This window comes from Jaculus jaculus, chromosome 8, assembly GCF_020740685.1.
Source record: "Jaculus jaculus isolate mJacJac1 chromosome 8, mJacJac1.mat.Y.cur, whole genome shotgun sequence".
Classification (NCBI taxonomy): Eukaryota; Metazoa; Chordata; class Mammalia; order Rodentia; family Dipodidae; genus Jaculus; species Jaculus jaculus.
The window spans coordinates 125,110,062-125,128,371 of NC_059109.1; the positions used below are offsets into that span (position 1 = coordinate 125,110,062).

The following is an 18,310-nucleotide window of genomic DNA, read 5'->3' on the forward strand; positions in this document are numbered from 1 at the left end:
TTCCCTTCTCCCTCCCTTTGCAAATGAATAAAAATTTATGTGGTCACAGGCTGTCCTTGAACTCCCAGTGATCTTCCTACCTCTGCCTCTTCAGTGCTGGGGTTAAAAGCATGCACCACTGTGTGTGTGTGTGTGTGTGTGTGTGTATGTGTGTATATTTTCTTTTGAAAAAACAAACTTTTGTATTGTACCCATTGTTGGTGTTGGGAGAAAACAAACACTGTACCCAGATAACTTGGATTCAAATTATTAATTGATCCCTTACCACTCATGTAATCTTGGGAAAATCATGTGTCATGTGACCTCTGAACTCTTTTTTTTTGTTTGTTTGTTTGTTTGGTTTTTGTTTTTGTTTTTGTTTTTTTGAGGTAGGGACTTAGTGTAGCTCAGGCTGACCTGGAATTCACTATGTCGTCTCAGGGTGGCCTCAAACTCATGGCAATCCTCCTACCTCTGCCTACCAAGTGCTGAGATTAAATGAACTCTTAATATTTCATGTAAAGTAGGAATGATCACCTCTTTATTCTATTTTTTAAAAATATTTATTTGAAAGAGAGAGAGAATGGGCATGCTAGGGACTCTAGCCACTGCAGAGGAGCTCTAGACATGCGACAGCTTGTGCATCTGACTGGATGTGGGTTCTGAAGAATCACACCTGAGGCCTTTGGCTTTGTAGACAAGAATCTTAATTGCTAAGCCATCTCTCCAGTCCTCTGTGTTTTGTTTTTTTTTTAAACTTCTGACCACTTTAATAGTGCACAGACCATACTACTACTTTTTATGAATATGTATGTATGTATTTATGTGTGAGAAAAATAGTGAGGATGGGTATTCCAAGGCCTCCTACTGCTGCAAATGAACTCTAGATGCTTGTGTCTTTTTATGCATCTGGCTTTATGTTCATACTGGGGAATTGAACCCAAGCTATTGGACTTTGTAAGCAAGTACCTTTAACTGCTGAGCCATCTCTCCTGCTCCATTGTTTCTATCTTTTGTTTATTTGTAAGAATAAGCTGAAAGATAGACAGTAAATAATTAGGGATACGGTGCGTGGAAGCTATTATTTCACAAGTGGTGTGTCTGAGTCTTCCACCTGGTTTTTGTGGTGCTGGCAGCAAACCCTGGGCATTGTTTATGTTAGTGAAGAGTGCTGCTGCTACCAAGCTACATACACTGCAGTCCCTACATGTGAAGTTTTGTGTTCTCTTTTCCCAAAAGTGCTTTAGCTGTATGTTTTGCAAGGTGAGAGAAGGGACTTGTTTGTACTATACTCCTCCTCTTATCTCTCGGCTCATTTTCATCTTGTCATTGTTCTCCTTCCCTCAATCGTAGGTCTTATGGCAGCGTATATAAAGCTATTCATAAGGAGACCGGTCAGATCGTTGCCATCAAACAGGTACCCGTGGAGTCAGACCTACAGGAGATAATCAAGGAGATTTCTATCATGCAGCAGTGTGACAGGTAAAGCAAGGCATGGGGCTCCTGAGGGGAGAGCATGGTTTTGAATCTGCTGTGATGGTTTAGAATTTGACACTTAGAGATTCATTTGCTTAGATTTTTATAGAAGAAAACTCAGTCGAAGGATTAAGCATGTTCCTTTCTGATAAAATAGGATGAACAACTTGTTTTTATAGAGAAACGTGTACTTTCTGTTTCTGCATTTCCCCTTATCATTTAGGCCTCTTAGAAACAAGGAAGACAAGGCAGAAGATGGTGCTGTTGTTGATAATGATCTTTTTCTTTTAACTTCCTATTCAGAAATCGTTACATACATAGCGGAAAAACAAGATAATTCAAATGCTTTTTAGCTGTAGAAACCTTGAAATGCTTGATTGGTGTATAAAAAGCGAATACTTATTTGTGTATTCCTAATTGAGGTATTTCTACTCCTTCTATAACCTCAAAAATTATTTGTGCTGAGAGTAGTTACAGTTTTTATTTTTGGGGAACTAAGATTTGTTGAATGCCATAAGCAGGAAGTTGGCCCAGAAGTCGACCACAGAACAGCATGTGGCTCGCTCGGTGGCATCACGACATCACAGGCTGGTCACTGACAGAGCAGGCTCGCCCAGCACTGTTTACATGGCGAGAATTGACTTAAGGGCAGAGCTCAGGACATGGAAGTGGGGGTGAGAAAGTTTTGCACTTGGGGCTTTACACATTCCCCTGAAGCCTTGATTGTCAGATCCATTTATTGTTCTTGTCTCTGGCACATGTCCCCAGGATGAAGGGACATTTGAAATTGAGAGTTAATGAAGCCACAGTGGTTTTAGTATCTTTGGTTGTTATCTGACCTTATTAAGCTTTTGTGACAATACATCCTGTTCAGGATAGTCGCGGTCAGCCAGCAGACAATTTCATTTTACTGATGCTTCATTTCTCTTGAGTATTTATTTGGTGCCCTTCTCTGTACAGTTCTGACTTGAAATTCCAGATTTGATCTTGAATATATTTTTTTTTAATTTTAAAATATTTTATTTGTTTGTTTATTCGAGAGAGAGAAAGAGGGCGGGGGGGGGGGGGGGAGAGAATGGGTGCGCCAGAGCCTCCAGTCATTGCAAATGAACTCCAGATGTGCCTTGTGAGTCTTGGAGAATAAAATCAGGATCCTTTAGCTTTGCAGGCAAATGCCTTAGCTGATAAGCCATTTCTCCAGCCCTTGAATACTTGGTATGGGAAGGTGATATGATTATTTTTTGTTGTTTCAAGGCATAATAACTTCTTAGAAAAAAGAAAGTGAAAATTACTTTTCTTTTTGGTATAGGCATCACTGTTATATGTGCCTTAAACACCTCTCTCCATGTTTCTTCCTGGGGTTTACTGTGATTATTTTGTTAATTGTTGGCAACGGATACATTCTTTTTTTTTCCTTCAAGGTAGGGGTCTCACTCTAGCCCAGGCTGACCTGGAACTCACTCTGTGGGCCTAGGCTGGCCTTGAACTCACAGAATGATCCTCCTACCTGTGCTTCTCAAGTGCTGGGATTAAGGGTGTACATCACTGTGCCCAGCTGGATGCTCTCATTTCAGTGGTTTACTTTTATTAACAATTTTGTTGGCAGCTATTTCTCTTTGACTATAATGCTTAGAAATGTTGGCTAAAGTATTTACTTTGTGCTCTTCTGTGATTTATTCATTGTTAAATATTCTTATTTATTTGTAAGGAAGGAGGGGGGTAGAGAGAGAAAGAGAAAGGGAGAGGTGACTCTTTATGAATGTGTGGGCATGCCAGAGATTCTTGGTACTTCAAATGAACTCCAGGTGATTGTGCCACATTGTGCATCCGGCTTTATGTGGGTCCTGGGGAATCCAACCCAGGCTAGCAGGCATTGCAAGCAAGTGCCTTTAGTGCTGAGCCATCTCCATCTCCCCAGCTCAAGGTTTTTTTTGTTGTTTGTTTTTCAAGATCGGGTTTCAGTCTAGCTCAGGCTGACTTGCAGTTCACTCTGTAATATCAGGGTGGCCTTGAACTCATGGTGATCCTCCTACCTGTGCCTCCCCAGTGCTGGGATTAAAGGTGTGCACCACCATCCCTGGTTCCCCAGCCCCCTCCTGTTACTTACTATTCTTAGGCAAAGTTATTCCCTTTCATTTTTTTTTTTAAATTTTTTGTTTATTTTTATTTATTTGAAAGCGACAGACAGAGAGAGAGAAAGAGGCAGATAGAGTGAGAGAATGGGCTGCAAATGAACTCCAGATGCGTGCGCCCCCTTGTGCATCTGGCTAACGTGGGTCCTGGGGAGTTGAGCCTTGAACTGGGATCCTTAGGCTTCACAGGCAAGCGCTTAACCGCTAAGCCATCTCTCCAGCCCCCTTTCATATTTTTTTAAATCAGCTTTCATGTACTGAACGTAATGAATTGAGATGTGTGAAGGCCATTGCACTAATTTGTGTTGTGTCTCTTTCTAGTCCTCATGTAGTGAAATACTATGGCAGCTACTTTAAGAACACAGACTTGTGGATTGTCATGGAATACTGTGGGGCTGGTTCTGTATCTGATATTATTCGGTTACGAAATAAGACGGTAAGTTTACCTTCTAGAAAAATGCTGCGGAGCCAGTATTTTTGTGCTGTTTTCTCTGGCTTTCTATTCATGTGTCTCTTCATCATGTCTAGAAAGGTGACTATTGCTGTCAGATTTCTCCTTCCTATAGTTCTTTGCTCTTTACTCTTTTTTTGTCTTTTTTGTTTTGTTTTGTTTTGTTTTTGTTTTTTGAGGTAGGGTTTCACTCTAGCCCAGGCTTACCTGGAATTCACTATGTAGTCTCAGGGTGGCCTTGAACTCATGGCAATCCTTCTACCTCTGCCTCCCAAGTGCTGGGATTAAAGGTGTGCGCCATGATGTCCAGCTTGTTTATTTTTTAAAATCATTTTTTTATTCATTAGAAGTATATAGAGAGATATTCAGAAAGACAGATAAAGAGAGAATGAGTATGGGTATGCCAAATCTTCCTGCCACCTCATTGAACTCCAGAAGCATTTAGCACTTCGCATCTGGCTTTCTGTGTGTACTGAAGAATGGAACCCTGGCATCAGGCTTTGCAAGAAAGTGCCTTCTCTTCAGCCTTTCTCTTCATCTTTTAATGACACCGCTTTGTCATGGAGTCCAGGCTGGCAATTTTTCTTTCTTTTTTTCATGGTGACTTTTGACTTTTGGTCTTGTCCCAGCTTCATGAATGCTAGAATTACATGCCCACCTGTCTTTACTCTTTGTTTTTTAAAGTGTTTATTTTTATTTATGGGGGTGGGTAGAATAGGTGTGCCAGGGTCTCTAGCCACTGCAAACAAACTCCAGATACATGTGCCACCTTGTGCATCTGGCTTATGTAGGAATTGGAAAATTGAACTTGGGTCCTTAGGCTTCACAAGCAAGTACCTTAACCACTGAGCCATCTCTCCAGTCCATCTTTACTCTTTTTACTTCTAAATGGGACAGTTTTAATAACTCATTCCAGTAACTTTTTAAAATAAGTTTTATTTGCAAGCAGATAGAGAGATAGAAGAGAGACAGACAGAGAATGGGCGCACCAGGGCCTCCATCCACTGCAGACTGCAGATACATGCTCCACTTTGTGCATCTGGCTTTATGTGGGTCCTGGAGAATTGAACCCCTGTTGTTAGGCTTTGCAGGCAAGCACCCTAACTGCCCATCCATCTCTACATCCCCAAGTGTTATAGTTCTTAACTGTCCAGTATGACAGTCACTAACCAGAGAAGACTTAAAATGTAACTTGTCTGAATTGAAGTGTGCTACATGTATTAATCACTGCAAAGTTTTGAGAATTACTACCAAAGAAAGATGAAAGTCATTAATTTCTTTTTGTTGTTGTTGTTTGTTTTTTATCTTTCAAGGTAGGATCTTGGTCTATTCCAGGCTAACCTGGAATTCGCTATGTAGTCTCAGAGTGGCCTCAAACTCACGACCTCCCCAGTGCTGGGATGAGAGGCATGCACCACCATGCCTGGCTGAAACAATTTGATTTCTTTTTTTTTTTTTTTCAAGTTTTCCTGTTCATTTTTTATTTATTTATTTGAGAGAGAAAGGCAGAGAGAAAGAGAGAGAATGGGCATGCCAGGGCCTCCAGCCACTGGAAATGAATTCCAGACGCATGTGCCTCCTTTTTTGCATCTGGCTAACGCGGGTCTTGGGGAATTGAGTCTCGAACCAGATTCCTTAGGCTTCACAGGCAAGCGCTTAACCGCTAATCCATCTCTCCAGCCCGAATTAATTTCTTAAAAATGTGCATCACTTGGTGTGTGTAACTGCTAAGCCATCTCTCCAGCCTAAAAATAAATATTTTATATATTTATTTGAGACAGAGGAAGGATGGGCATGCCAGGGCCTCTTACTAATGCAAACAAAGTTCAGATGTATTTTTCATTTTGTGCATCTGGCTTTACAAGAGTATTGGGGAATCAAACCCAGAAAGCCAGTGCCTTTAATTGTTACGTCATTGCTCCAGTCCTAGAATTTTTTTTTTTTTTTTTTTTAAGAGGTAGGTTCTTGCTGTAGCTAGGCTGATCTGGAATTCACTATGTAGTCTCAGGCTGGCCTTGGACTTACAGCAATCCTCCTACCTCAGCCTCCCAAGTGCTGGGATTAAAGGCATGTGCCGGCTTAGAATACTTTAAAAACAAAACAAAACATTTATTTGCAAGCAGAGAGAGGGAGGGAGGGAGGAAGGGAGGGAGGAAGAAAATGGGGGATTGTAGAATGCTTTTAATATTTCAAATATATTCTGAACATTTTGTGTCTTTTTAAAAAGGTGGTGACTATTGGGAACTTCCCAGTTATCTTTGTGGCTTTCAGTACATTTGTGTTGGACATGGCTGCTTTAACTGACGAGATTAGCTGGCTAGATTAGGGTGTCAGTAAATGAAGTCATGAGTTTTGTTTGCTTTGGCCACAGACAATACCCTAAGTAACTAACATATTAACTTGTCACTAGTGTTTTTTTTTTTTTTTTTTTTAATTTAGTAGCTTTGGTGTTTGGTACCAATCCCTTGATTGTTGCTGAGCTGCATTATTTTTATAATGATGATAACAACAGTACCTGTACTTCATTAATACAAGGTTTGAATGAGAATGCCAAATAGTGCCTAGCATAGATTAGGCAGAAACAATTGGCTATGTTAAAATTTTATTAACAGAATGTCAGGCTCATAATGGGTGCTTATTAGTTAGTTATGTGCTGGCTGTGAAGCCATGATTAACCGATTAGCTGTGTTGTGTAGTGAACCATGTATGATTTGATGTGGATTTTTCCCTTTTTCTGGAGAAAGGGTCTTATGTAGCCCAGGCTGGCTTCAAAGTTGGAATCCTCTTGCTAAGTGATATGTACTACTGTGTTTTTTCATCTTACTTTTTTCTTTTTTCTTTTCTCTCTTTTTTTTTTTTTTTTTTTTTTTGAGGTAGGGTCTCACTGTAGCTCAGGCTGATGTGGAATTCACTATGTAGTCTCAGGGTGGCCTTGAACTCACAGTGATCCTCCTACCTCTGCCTCCCAAGTGCTGGGATGAAAGGCGTGCACCAACCACGCCTGGCCCATGACTGTCTTTTAAGAAGATGATTTTTCTATTTTGTGTATTAAGAAGTGGATACTGAGGGAAGTTCAGTGACTTGCTGAAGTCATACGGCTGGACAGAAAGTAGGGTCAGAGGTAAAGGTTGGGTCTTTCTGATCCTGACTCCTGTACTTACTTCTTGCGCTATAGCACACTCCCAGATGTGAGTGGTTTGTCATAGGGTCACTGTGTGACAGTTTGCTGGCAGATTTTGCTTAGGACTTGGTTGGATCTGAACAAAGTCACCATGTGCTCTGATCGATACTTTCAGAATGCCAGTCTGTAGTGTTCTCAATTTCATTCAGCCGTCGTCAATGAAGCAGTTACTTTCTCAGAACCACTATGTGCCAGGTGGCTTTATTGATGCTAAGGATACAAAGATAAGCAAATACAAGACCTTTTAATGGGGTTTATTTTTAATATGGAAAATAGCATACAATTAGGTATTACTAGTGCACAGTGCGTCAGATTGTGATATGCTGACTTGACAAAGTAAGGTAAGGGGATGTTGGGTGTTCTAGGAATGGGATAAGGGCCTCTGCTTTTCTGATGAGGTAACATTTGGACAGAGATAAGTGAAGAAAGCATACAGTACAGATGTGAGGATGGAAGAGCCTTGTAGGCAGAGTAAACAGGCAGGTGAAAGGACCCTGAGGGGGGAGTAGGAAGGAAACCACCATGGCTGGGATACAATGAACAAGGTAGAAAGCCTCTGAAGATAAGACTGGAGAAGTAGCTAGCAATTGGTGAGGACTGTCTTTTATTTAGCGTGAATTTGGAAGTCATTGGAAGGTTTTGAACAGAGCTGGCTTATGTTTAAAAAAGGCTTGTTATGATTGCCAATGTGGAAAATATGTTTTTAAAAAAATCAAGGGCAGAAGCAATGAAGCTAGTTAAGAGGCCGTTGGAATAGTTCAGGCAGAGCATGATGGTGACTTGAACTAAAGTGATTACTGGAGGTATGTTTAGGTATATTTTGAAGATAGAGAAGACAGAGGGTGGCCTCAAGGTTTTTGGCTGCAACAGTAGAAAGAATGAAGTCACCTTTAACTGAGAAATGGAAACTATGGGAGTAGCATGGTTTGAGTGGGTAGGAGAGAGGGGTCGGGGCAGGTGGAGGTAGACATAAAGACTTTGATTTTGACCTGCTCTGCATATGATGCTTGGTGAGGTATGTAGTCAGAAATGTAGGCAGATGTGTGAATCTGTGCCAGGGAAAGATCTGGTCTGGAATTATCACAGGGATTGATCACCATGTAGATGGTACTATCAACAGTCAAATGTTGCTCATAGCTTGAATAAGATCTTAAACTTATAGTTAAAGAAAGGAGTTTTGATTTAACTTTTATCCTTTCTCTAATGTGTGAATAAACACCCAATTTGAATTTCTTATTTTTTTCAGCTAACAGAAGATGAAATAGCTACAATATTACAGTCAACGCTTAAAGGCCTAGAATACCTTCATTTTATGAGAAAAATACATCGAGACATCAAGGCGGGAAATATTTTACTAAATACAGAAGGACATGCAAAACTTGCAGATTTTGGAGTAGCAGGTCAACTTACAGTAAGTAGAAATAAGTTGTATACTTCCATCTCTGTCCTAGGGAAGCAATTTCTTTTACTTGCTTTTTAAAATATGGTACTTGGGGTGTGCTCATTCATGTGTTTGGGCACGTGTATGCCACAGAGTGTGTGTGTAGGCCAGGGGACAACTTTCTGGGTTCAGTCCTTGCCTTCTACCTTGTCTGAGGTGGAGTGTCTGATTCCTTGTTCACTGCTGTGGTCTGGCATCCTCACGCTTCTGGGAAGTTCTCTTGTCTTTGCTTCCCGTCGCGCTGTGGTGCGCTGGGTTTACAGAGCCTGTCACAGCTTCTGCCTTTTACATGGGATCTTTTCTTCTCTATGAATTTTAGAATTAGTGGGTCCATTTTTGCGAGAGAGATGATTAGGATTTGGATGAATATTTCATTCAGTCTTAATTTGATGATAATGCCATCTTTATGTTATATCTTCTAGTCCATGAGCCAAAAATATCTTTCCATTCATGCTGATCTTTTTTGGGGGGATGGGGGTTGGTTTTTCCAGGTCACCATGGCTAGAACAAGACCTCACCTCATGAATAAATAAAGAATTTCTTAAAAAGCCAGGCATAGTGGTCTTTAACCCCACCTCTTGGGAGGCAGAGGTAGGAGGATTGTTGTGAGTCCATTTGAGGCCACCCTGAGAGTACATAGTGAATTCCAGGTCAGCCTGAGCTAGAGTGATATCCTCCCTTGAAAAAGGGGGGCGGGGGAGAGAATTAAAACCACCTTCTGCCTCAGTCTCCAGAGTGTTAGCAGTACACACCTGGCTTATAATAAAATCTCTGGAGGCAGCATGGGTATTTCATTGTGTGACTGTGCCATGATTTCTTTAGCTCAATCCCTGTAGTTGGCCATTGAGTATCTACTTAAGTTACTTTATAAGTAATCTGTTAGAAACTCACTTTGATTCTTACTGTAGCTTACATGCAAATCTAAAGTTTCAAAGTTAAAACCCTCACATGAGAGAGAACACAGGGTGTTTGTTTTCTGAGCCAGGTTACCTTCCTTAGTATGTTTTACAGCTCCATCCATTTTCATGTGAATTTCATAATTTCAGTTTTCTTTACATCTGGGTAAAACTCCATTGTGTATATTACCACACCTTCATTGCCAACACATCAGTTAATGGACATCTAAGCTGATTCCATTTCCTAGCTTTTGAAAATAGAGTAGCAATAAACATGAATGAGCAAGTATCTCTGTAGTAAATTTTAGTCTTGGGGTATAGCTGGGTCATGTGGTGGATCGGTTTTTAGCCGCTGGAGAAGCCTCCACAATGATTTTCATCATGGCTGCACCAGTTACACTCCTACCTCCTTGGGTTATTTGTAAAATTTGTGTGAGTGTGGGTGTACATTGTGGTGGTCAGAGGACCGCCGCAGCTGTTACTCCTCGCCTTGCATGGGGCGGCACAGCCTCCTGTTTGCTGCTGTGTACACCAGCTTAGCCCGCCCACAAGCTTCCAGGGATTCTCCTGGCTCCACTTCCTTCCTGTCTGGCTACAGGAGCTTGGGATTATTGATATGTGCTACTCCATCTTGTTTTTTTTTAAGTTTTTTTGTTTATTTTTATTTATTTATTTGAAAGTGGCAGAGAAAGAGGCAGATAGAAAGAGAAAGAGAATGGGTGCAGCAGGGCTTCCAGCCACTGCAAACAAACTTCAGACATATGCCCCTTGTGCAACTGGCTAACGTGGGTCCTGGGGAATCGAGCCTTGAACCAGGGTCTTAAGCTTCACGGGCAAGTGCTTAACCACTAAGCCATCTCTTCAGCCAGTTTTTTTAAAAAATACTTATTTATTTGAGAGAGAGAATGGGTATGCCAGGGCCTCTAGCCACTACAAATGAACTCCAGATGTATGCACCACCTTGTACATCTGGCTTACATGGGTCCTGGAGAATCGAACTGGGATCCTTTGGCTTTGCAGGCAAATGCCTTAACCATCAGGCTATCCCTCTAGCCCACATCTTGCTTTTATGTGGGCTCTAGGGAGCCTAACGCAGGCTCTCATGCTTGTATGGCAAGTACTTTGCCCACTAAACCATCTCCCCAGATCAGTTTTTTTTTTTTTTTAGAAGTTTATTATATAGCTGTTCATCTATACTTTCATTACTCCATGGCTGAATATTTAAATTTTCAGAGCTAAGGAAATGTCTAAGTTGTAACAGTTTATGTTCCAATAACATCATATCTTCAGTTCTTAATTTTCTTTCTTTTCTAAATTGTTTTTATTGACAACTTCCATAATTATAAACAATATCCCATGGTAATTCCCTCCCTCCCCCAAGTTCTTAATTTTCTGTGCCATTATTATACTATTTTTAAAATGTTCATCTTAGCCAGGCATGATGGTGCACACATTTAATCCCATCATTCGGGAGGCAGAGATAGGAGGATTACCGTGAGCTTGAGGCCATCCTGAGACTACATAGTGAATTCCAGGTCAGCCTGGGCTAGAGTGAGACTCTACCTCGAACCCCCCCCCAAAAAATTAATCTTATAGTTTGTATTTTGATAATTGAGAATCTGATTCTTGGTTACTTGAATTTCTTTGATTATGCCTTAATATGCCTTTTATAGGTATTTCAAATCAAAGCCACTTTTTTTTTTTTTTTTTTTTTTGTTTTATTTGAGGTAGGGTCTCACTCTAGCCCAGGCTGACCTGGGATTCACTCTGGAGTCTCAGGGTAGCCTTGAACTCAAGGTGATCCTCCTACCTCTGCCTCCTGAGTGTTGGGATTAAAGGCGTGGCAGTCACTTTTTATTGTTCCAAATGTTTATTTGCAAGAGAAGAAAGAATATGAATGGCCGCACTGGGGCCTCTGGTCACCATAAACAGACTCCAGATGCATCTGGCTTTATGTGGGTACTAGGGAATCAGTCCCAGCTTGTTTGGCGTTGCAGGCAAACACCTTAACCATTGAGCCATTTCTCCAGACCTCTGCAAATGTTTTTTTCTCAGTAGTTCTTTTGTTTTTTGTTTTTCATTCTAGCTCAGGCTGACCTGGAATTCATTATGTAGTTGCAGGGTGGCCTCGAACGCTCCGTGATCCTCCTACCTTCTGCCTCCCGAGTGTTGGGATTAAAGGCTTGTGTCTCCACAGTTGGCTTTTCCTCAGTAGTTTTAATGCTTAGTGTTGGTTTCTCATCTTTCTGTTTTAGGATACCATGGCCAAGAGGAATACAGTGATAGGCACACCATTTTGGATGGCGCCTGAAGTCATTCAGGAAATAGGGTACAACTGTGTGGCAGACATCTGGTCTCTGGGAATAACTGCCATAGAGATGGCTGAAGGAAAGCCCCCGTATGCTGACATCCATCCAATGAGGGTAAGAAACAGAAAACCACGGGGGTGGTTAGCTGCTATCACCAGAAGGTTAGTTCAGTGACTTATTTGGTCATGTTCCAAACAGTGAATGAATTAATTATATATAACTGGCAAGTGTCATGATAGGTGATATGCTTCCCCTGACTTTAGATGTAGTCAATAATTAAATGTAGTTCCTCCTTTGCCATTCCAGAGTTTGTCTTCATTTTAACATAAGTGTAGTTGGAGTAGTGTAGCGATTGTCTTCTATATAAATATAAAACTTTTGTACTTAATGATGTTCCATGACTCCCTGTTGTATCAGTTAGTATCAGGTACCACTTATAATACTGTTTTTAGGTTGTTGTTTTTTTTTTAATTTAAATATTCATTTTGGTTCACTTGTTGTCTTTTGCCTGCCTGACCTATAGGTACTTAAATTTGGAAGTTCTGGTCTTGGAATCTTCAGATCCTTCATTAGGAGGCTCTCTTGTCTCCAACTTCCATCTCTCTCTCAGAGTGTTAAGAGCTCACGGGCTGTATTTCTCTTCACACTCCCTCCGTGTTGACATCCTAAGGAGTTCCTAGGCCTTGCCCACTCCCAGCACCTTTCGTCACAGCATTGTTCGTGACACCCTGGGCCTGCCTTTGCAGGATCTCTGTAGCCTTCCTTTCCCATAACCAGAGTAGCTCTTCTTGTTCTCTGGTTACTTCATTCCTCCACTGACAGACTCCACCTGTTTTTAAAACGTGTTCATGTACCGGAAGACAAGCTCCCCTCTTCTTTTGTGTAACAAAAGTGGTGGAGGGAGAGGGGAATGTACTATTCACATTTTTAGATTCAAAGAATATTTTAAGGGGCTGAAGAGAGAGCTCATTTGGCAAAGTGTTTGCCCTGCAAGCATGAGGACTTGAGTTCAGTCCCCAGTACCCATGTAAAATGCTGGGCACGGTGGCTGACATCTGTAATATCAGTGCTGTGAAGACAGAGGCAGGATCCCTGAGGCTCACTGGCCAGCTCGTCTGGCCTAAATGGTGAGCTTAGGTCAGTGAGAGACCCAGTCTCAAAGGAGGTAGATGGTACTCCTTAGAATGACTCCTGAGGTTGTCCTGTGGCCTCCACATGTATATGTACATAGGTGTGTGCATGCACACACACACATTTAAAAAGCATGTAAGGAGCTGGGGAAATGGCTTAGCAGTTACAGGCGCTTGCTTGCAAAGTCTGATAACCCCGCTTCAATTCCTCAGCTACCCACGCAAAATCAAAGTAATTTGCAATGGCAAGAGACCCTGGCACATGTGTGCACACGCACACACAGATACACAGATAAAAATAAAACATTTTGAAAATATGCTTACAAAAAATATGCTAGAAACTTTTTTTTTTTAAGATAGGGTTTCACTCTAGTCCACGCTGTCCTGGAACTCTCTCTCTAGTCCCAGGCTGGTTTAAAATTCACAGTGACCATTCTTCCTCTGCCTCCCAAGTGTTGGGATCAGGCATAAGCCACCATGCTTGGGATGATAGAAACTATTTACTGCAAAAAGTTTTAACTTTTCATAAAGCCTGGCTTTCCTTTATTCATAATTCAGTAATGAATAGTATTAATTTTTTGGAATAGTAGAAGTCACTTTTTTTTTAATCTTTCCTGAAGAGTCATGATTTGGTGTGGCTTAGACTTCCTTGTGAGTTTTGGGATTTGGGGTTGATGTCATTGCAGTCATTGCTGACATCCAGGGGTGGTGGTGACTTTGAAGGAGAAGAAAAAGTTGACAACAGGGTATGAATACTCATAGATGCTTTTTTCAACTTGAAAAGCAATGTAATGTAGTTGTCTGTATACCTATTTAAAGTTCACTTGACATTGTAAGGTGTCTATGAGAGGGGGTAGGGAAAGAAAAGTGTGTCAGGATCTGCTTGCACATGCTTTGTTTTTGGTGGGAAGATGGATGGGTTTATCAGTGGATAAGTGAAAAGTCACTTTACTAAGTTTTGAATATAATTTTATTTGTATTGGAGCATCATGTTCATTTTACCAAGTCTTTTTTTTTTTTTAATCTAGGCAATTTTCATGATTCCTACAAACCCTCCTCCCACATTCCGTAAGCCAGAGCTGTGGTCAGATAACTTCATGGATTTTGTGAAGCAGTGTCTTGTCAAAAGCCCTGAGCAGAGAGCCACAGCTACTCAGCTCCTGCAGGTACGAGCCACTCTGTGAAGGCACTTCTCCATTCCATTCAACACTGAGGGGAATGCTGGTGCGTCACCTCCTTGAAGGTTGGAATGAACTGTGAGATATCACCTGTTTCTAGGGAGATTTAATTTATTGATGGGGAGGGGAAGGAGATAGGTTTAACTTACTGAACAAAACAATAATGTGGGGACTTCTCAAGCTACCCAGAACCCACATAAACAGCTGGGGGTGGCCATGTACATTTGTAACCCCAGTTTTGTAGGAGAGCAGAGAGCTGGGCTCACCCTGGGTTGTGAGGGAGGCAAGCTCCAGGATCAGGAGAGACTCCAAACTTTGGCTCAAATAAGAATGGGGGAAGAGGGCTGGAGAGATTGCTCGTGGTTAAGAGCACTTCCTGCATAAGCATGAGGGCCTGAACCTGCTTGAGTTTAAAAAGCTCCAGATTCATGTAAGCAGCTGGGTGTGGCCACATGTGCCTCTAACCCCAGCCCCAAAAAGGGAATTGGAGACGAGGGAATCTCCTGGGCTCATGGGAAGTGCAGGGGACCAAAAAACAAACAAGCAAAACAAATAAAAACCAGAAAACAAAAAAAACCAGCAAGCTTTAGTATCAGTGAAGAGGCTCTGGCTCAAGTACGAATGAAGAAGAGTGATGGCATGGGACACCTGATGTTTGGCTGTGGTCGTTGCAGGCATGTACATGGGGGGCTGCAAGGACATAACACATGTGCATACGCCATCCACACCACATACACCACATTACGTACACAGACAAAACAAAGGGCAAAAAAGCATTGGGGCACCACCCTGCTTAGGCCGTGTATTTTGAAGCTATCATTTTTCTGGAATGAAATTCATACATAAAATCTGTTTATGCTTATAATTTAGAAAGGGTCAATTATTGTCCGTGATACAGTGGAGAGAAATACAATAATAATTTACAATAAAACAAGATGCACATCACTGTAGGAATACTCCAATTTGACTCAGCTTGTAGATAATGACACAAATGCCTTTGCCTAGTAGATTCATGAATGAGGTTAGACTTAGAAGCGGTAAGATCAGAAGCCATTCCTTTCAAGAGCAACAGCTGAATAGATGAATAATAATAGCAAGAGACTGATGCCAAGCAATAACAAGTCAGACTGAGTGTGCCTGCTTAGTCTTGGAGAGAGGAGCATAATCTCAGATTTGCCAGGCATATAGGACAAGGCAGTGTGGTCTTGCTGATGAGCTAGCTTTTACTGCCAGGTGCATCGTCAAGGCCTTGTCCTGGATGGAAGAGCATCTCCTCTGCTGCCGTCCTGCCGCATGCTGCAGCATCATTTTAATCTCTTGAGAACTAAGAAAGGCTTGGAGGCCTCCTCTGCTGCTATCCCTCTTGAGAAAAACTGTTCGCCACTATTTATTTCACTAACATTTGATCTGAGACATGTGAAAAAACGGGCAGAACGTGTCACAGTTCATTGTCGTGCAGGACTGTTTCACAGTCGACAGGATTGCTAATGTCACTGCCTTCTATCCCATGCCATGTGGTCTCCAAACACTGTGACTACAGGCATGCAAAACGTTAACTCAATTTCCTCTACAAGCAGGCATGTTCAACACAAAATCATAAATTTGCTTAAAATATTAAGTGATTTTTGTTTTTAAACTCAGTTGTATAGGGTTTTGTTGCTGCCTTTTTTTTGGTTGTTTTTCTTTTGAGGTAGTTTCACTCTAGCCCCGGCTGGCCCGAATTCACTATGTAGTCTCAGAGTGGCCACGAACACTCGGCAGTCCTCCTACCTCTGCTTCCCGAGCGCTGCGATTAAAGGCATGCGTCACCACACTCAGATTGTTGTTGCTCTTTAAAAAAAATATATTTTTTAATTTTTATTTATTTATTTGAGAGTGACAGAGTGAAGGAGGGAGGGAGAGGGAGAGGGACTGGGTGTGCCAGGGCTTCCAGCCACTGCAAAAGGATTCCAGACACGTGCGCCCCCTTGTGCATCTGACTAGCGTGGGTCCTGGGAAATCAAGCCTCGAACCAGGGTCCTTAGGCATCACAGGCAAGCGCTTAACTGCTAAGCCATCTATCCTGCCCTGTTGTTGCTTTTTAAAACATATTTTATTGGGCTGGAGGGATGGCTTAGTGGATTACACTTTTGCCTATGAAGCCTAAGGACCCAAGTTCTATTCCTTAGTACCCATGTAAATCAGATGCACAAAGTGTCACATGTGTCTGGAGTTTGTTTACAGTGTTTAAATGCCCTGGTGTGCACATTCTCTCAAATAAAATATTAAAAATACTTTTTTTTTCCAAAAATATATTTATTTTTACAAACAAAAATCAAATTGTTTCCACTGTCTGATAAAAATACTTTTTAAAGGGCTGGAGAGATGGCTTAATGGTTAAGGCGCTTGCTTGCAAAGCCAAAGGACCCAGGTTTGATTTCCAGGACCCATGTAAGCCAGATGTGCATGGCAGCGCATTCGTCTGGAGTTTGTTTACAGGGGCTGGAGGCACCCATTCTCTCTCTCTCTCTGCACCTCTCTGTCTCTCAAATAAATAAATAAAAATATATTTAGGGGCTGGAGAGATTGCTTAGTGGTTAAGGCATTTGCCTGCAAAGCCAAAGGATCCTGGTTCGATTCTCCAGAACCCACATAAGCCTCTAATCTGGCTTACATAGGACCTGGGGAATCAAGCCTCGAATTGAGGTCCTTAGGCTTCACAGGCAAGTGCTTAACCACTAAGCCATCTCTCCAGCCCTAATCTAGAGATTCTTAAAAGGGTAATATTACCCTTGTGCATTTGGCTTTACATGGGTAGTGGGGAATCAAACTCAGGTTTTAGGCTTTGCAGGCAAGCTCCTTAAGCGCTGAGCCATCTCTCCAGACCACTTGCATGGTTTTTGACTGCATATTTGGCTGTATGCCACCAACACTGCACCTTGATTGTATACTTTGTAGATGACAACATCATGGTACCTTTTAAAAGGACAGAAAGACCTTCAAGGGTAATATTACCCTTTTAAGAATCTCTAGATTAGGGCTGGAGAGATGGCTTAGTGGTTAAGCACTTGCATGTGAAGCCTAAGGACCTCAATTCGAGGCTTGATTCCCCAGGTCCTATGTAAGCCAGATGCACAAGGGGGCACATGCATCTGGAGTTTGTTTGCAGTGGCTAGAGGCCCTGGTGCGCCCATTCTCACTCTGTTTATCTGCCTCTTTCTCTCTCTGTCACTCATAAATAAATAAATAAATAAATAAAATAAAACGTTTCTAGATTAGATAGAAAGGAATGGCCTAGGCATTCCCACCAGGCCAAAAAAATTGGTCAGAGTGAGACTGAGCGTCTGTCTGCCCTGAGTTACAAAGTGAAGTGTTGCTTAGGTGTTACCAGATGTGAAAAGGAAGATGAGATTTGTTGATCCCTTCAGTTATGCTATCAAGTACCTTCTGTCCACACTGTTTGAAGATACAAATTGTGTTCACCATCCGCCGCTTTCTTCTTCAGCACCCGTTTGTCAAGAGTGCCAAAGGCGTGTCAATACTGCGGGACTTAATTAACGAGGCCATGGACGTGAAGCTGAAGCGCCAGGAAGCCCAGCAGCGGGAAGTGGACCAGGACGATGACGAAAACTCAGTGAGTGGCAGGCGTTGCTGTGGGCTTCGGGAGCCAGTGCCTGTTAGTTCATGCCTGCCCCGCCAGCGAGATGAATGGCTGGCGATGTTGGAGCAGCCTGGAGGTAGAGACTTCTCACAGTACTTTGGGTCTGCACCCAGGCCTGCTGGACACTTGGTAGACCTGAGCTGTTCATCACACAGTGCTTCCTAAGACACTATTTTATTCTTTTGCCTCCGTATATTTTATCCAAGGGAGCTTTTAAAAAATGTTTAACATATATATGAATATATGTAAATAAATATTTGTTTATTGTGAGAGATAAAGCAGCAGATAGAGAGAATGGGCATGCCTCTAGCCACTGCAAACAAACTTAATACACATGTGCCATCTTGGGCATCTGGCTTTGTGTGGGTACTGGGGAACCAAACCAGGGTCCTTAGGCTTTGCAGGCAAGTGCCTTAACTCCACATGCATCTGGAGTTTGTTTGCACTGGCTAGAGGCCTTGGCACGTCCATTCTCTCTTTTTCTCCCTCATAAATAA

The 18,310-nt window shown here is 41.9% G+C and overlaps 1 protein-coding gene across 1 annotated transcript in view; it reads left to right on the top strand.

Annotated features, from left to right (window-relative positions):
- The window catches only part of Stk4 (serine/threonine kinase 4), a 90,100-nt gene that overhangs the window by 19,972 nt on the left and 51,818 nt on the right, over positions 1-18,310 (top strand). Inside the window, exons 3-8 of the mRNA XM_045156717.1 lie at positions 1,333-1,461; positions 3,909-4,023; positions 8,466-8,630; positions 11,812-11,979; positions 14,024-14,161; positions 17,658-17,786. Of these exons, the coding sequence (XP_045012652.1) occupies positions 1,333-1,461; positions 3,909-4,023; positions 8,466-8,630; positions 11,812-11,979; positions 14,024-14,161; positions 17,658-17,786 (844 nt within the window). The remainder of the gene's footprint in view (positions 1-1,332; positions 1,462-3,908; positions 4,024-8,465; positions 8,631-11,811; positions 11,980-14,023; positions 14,162-17,657; positions 17,787-18,310) is intronic.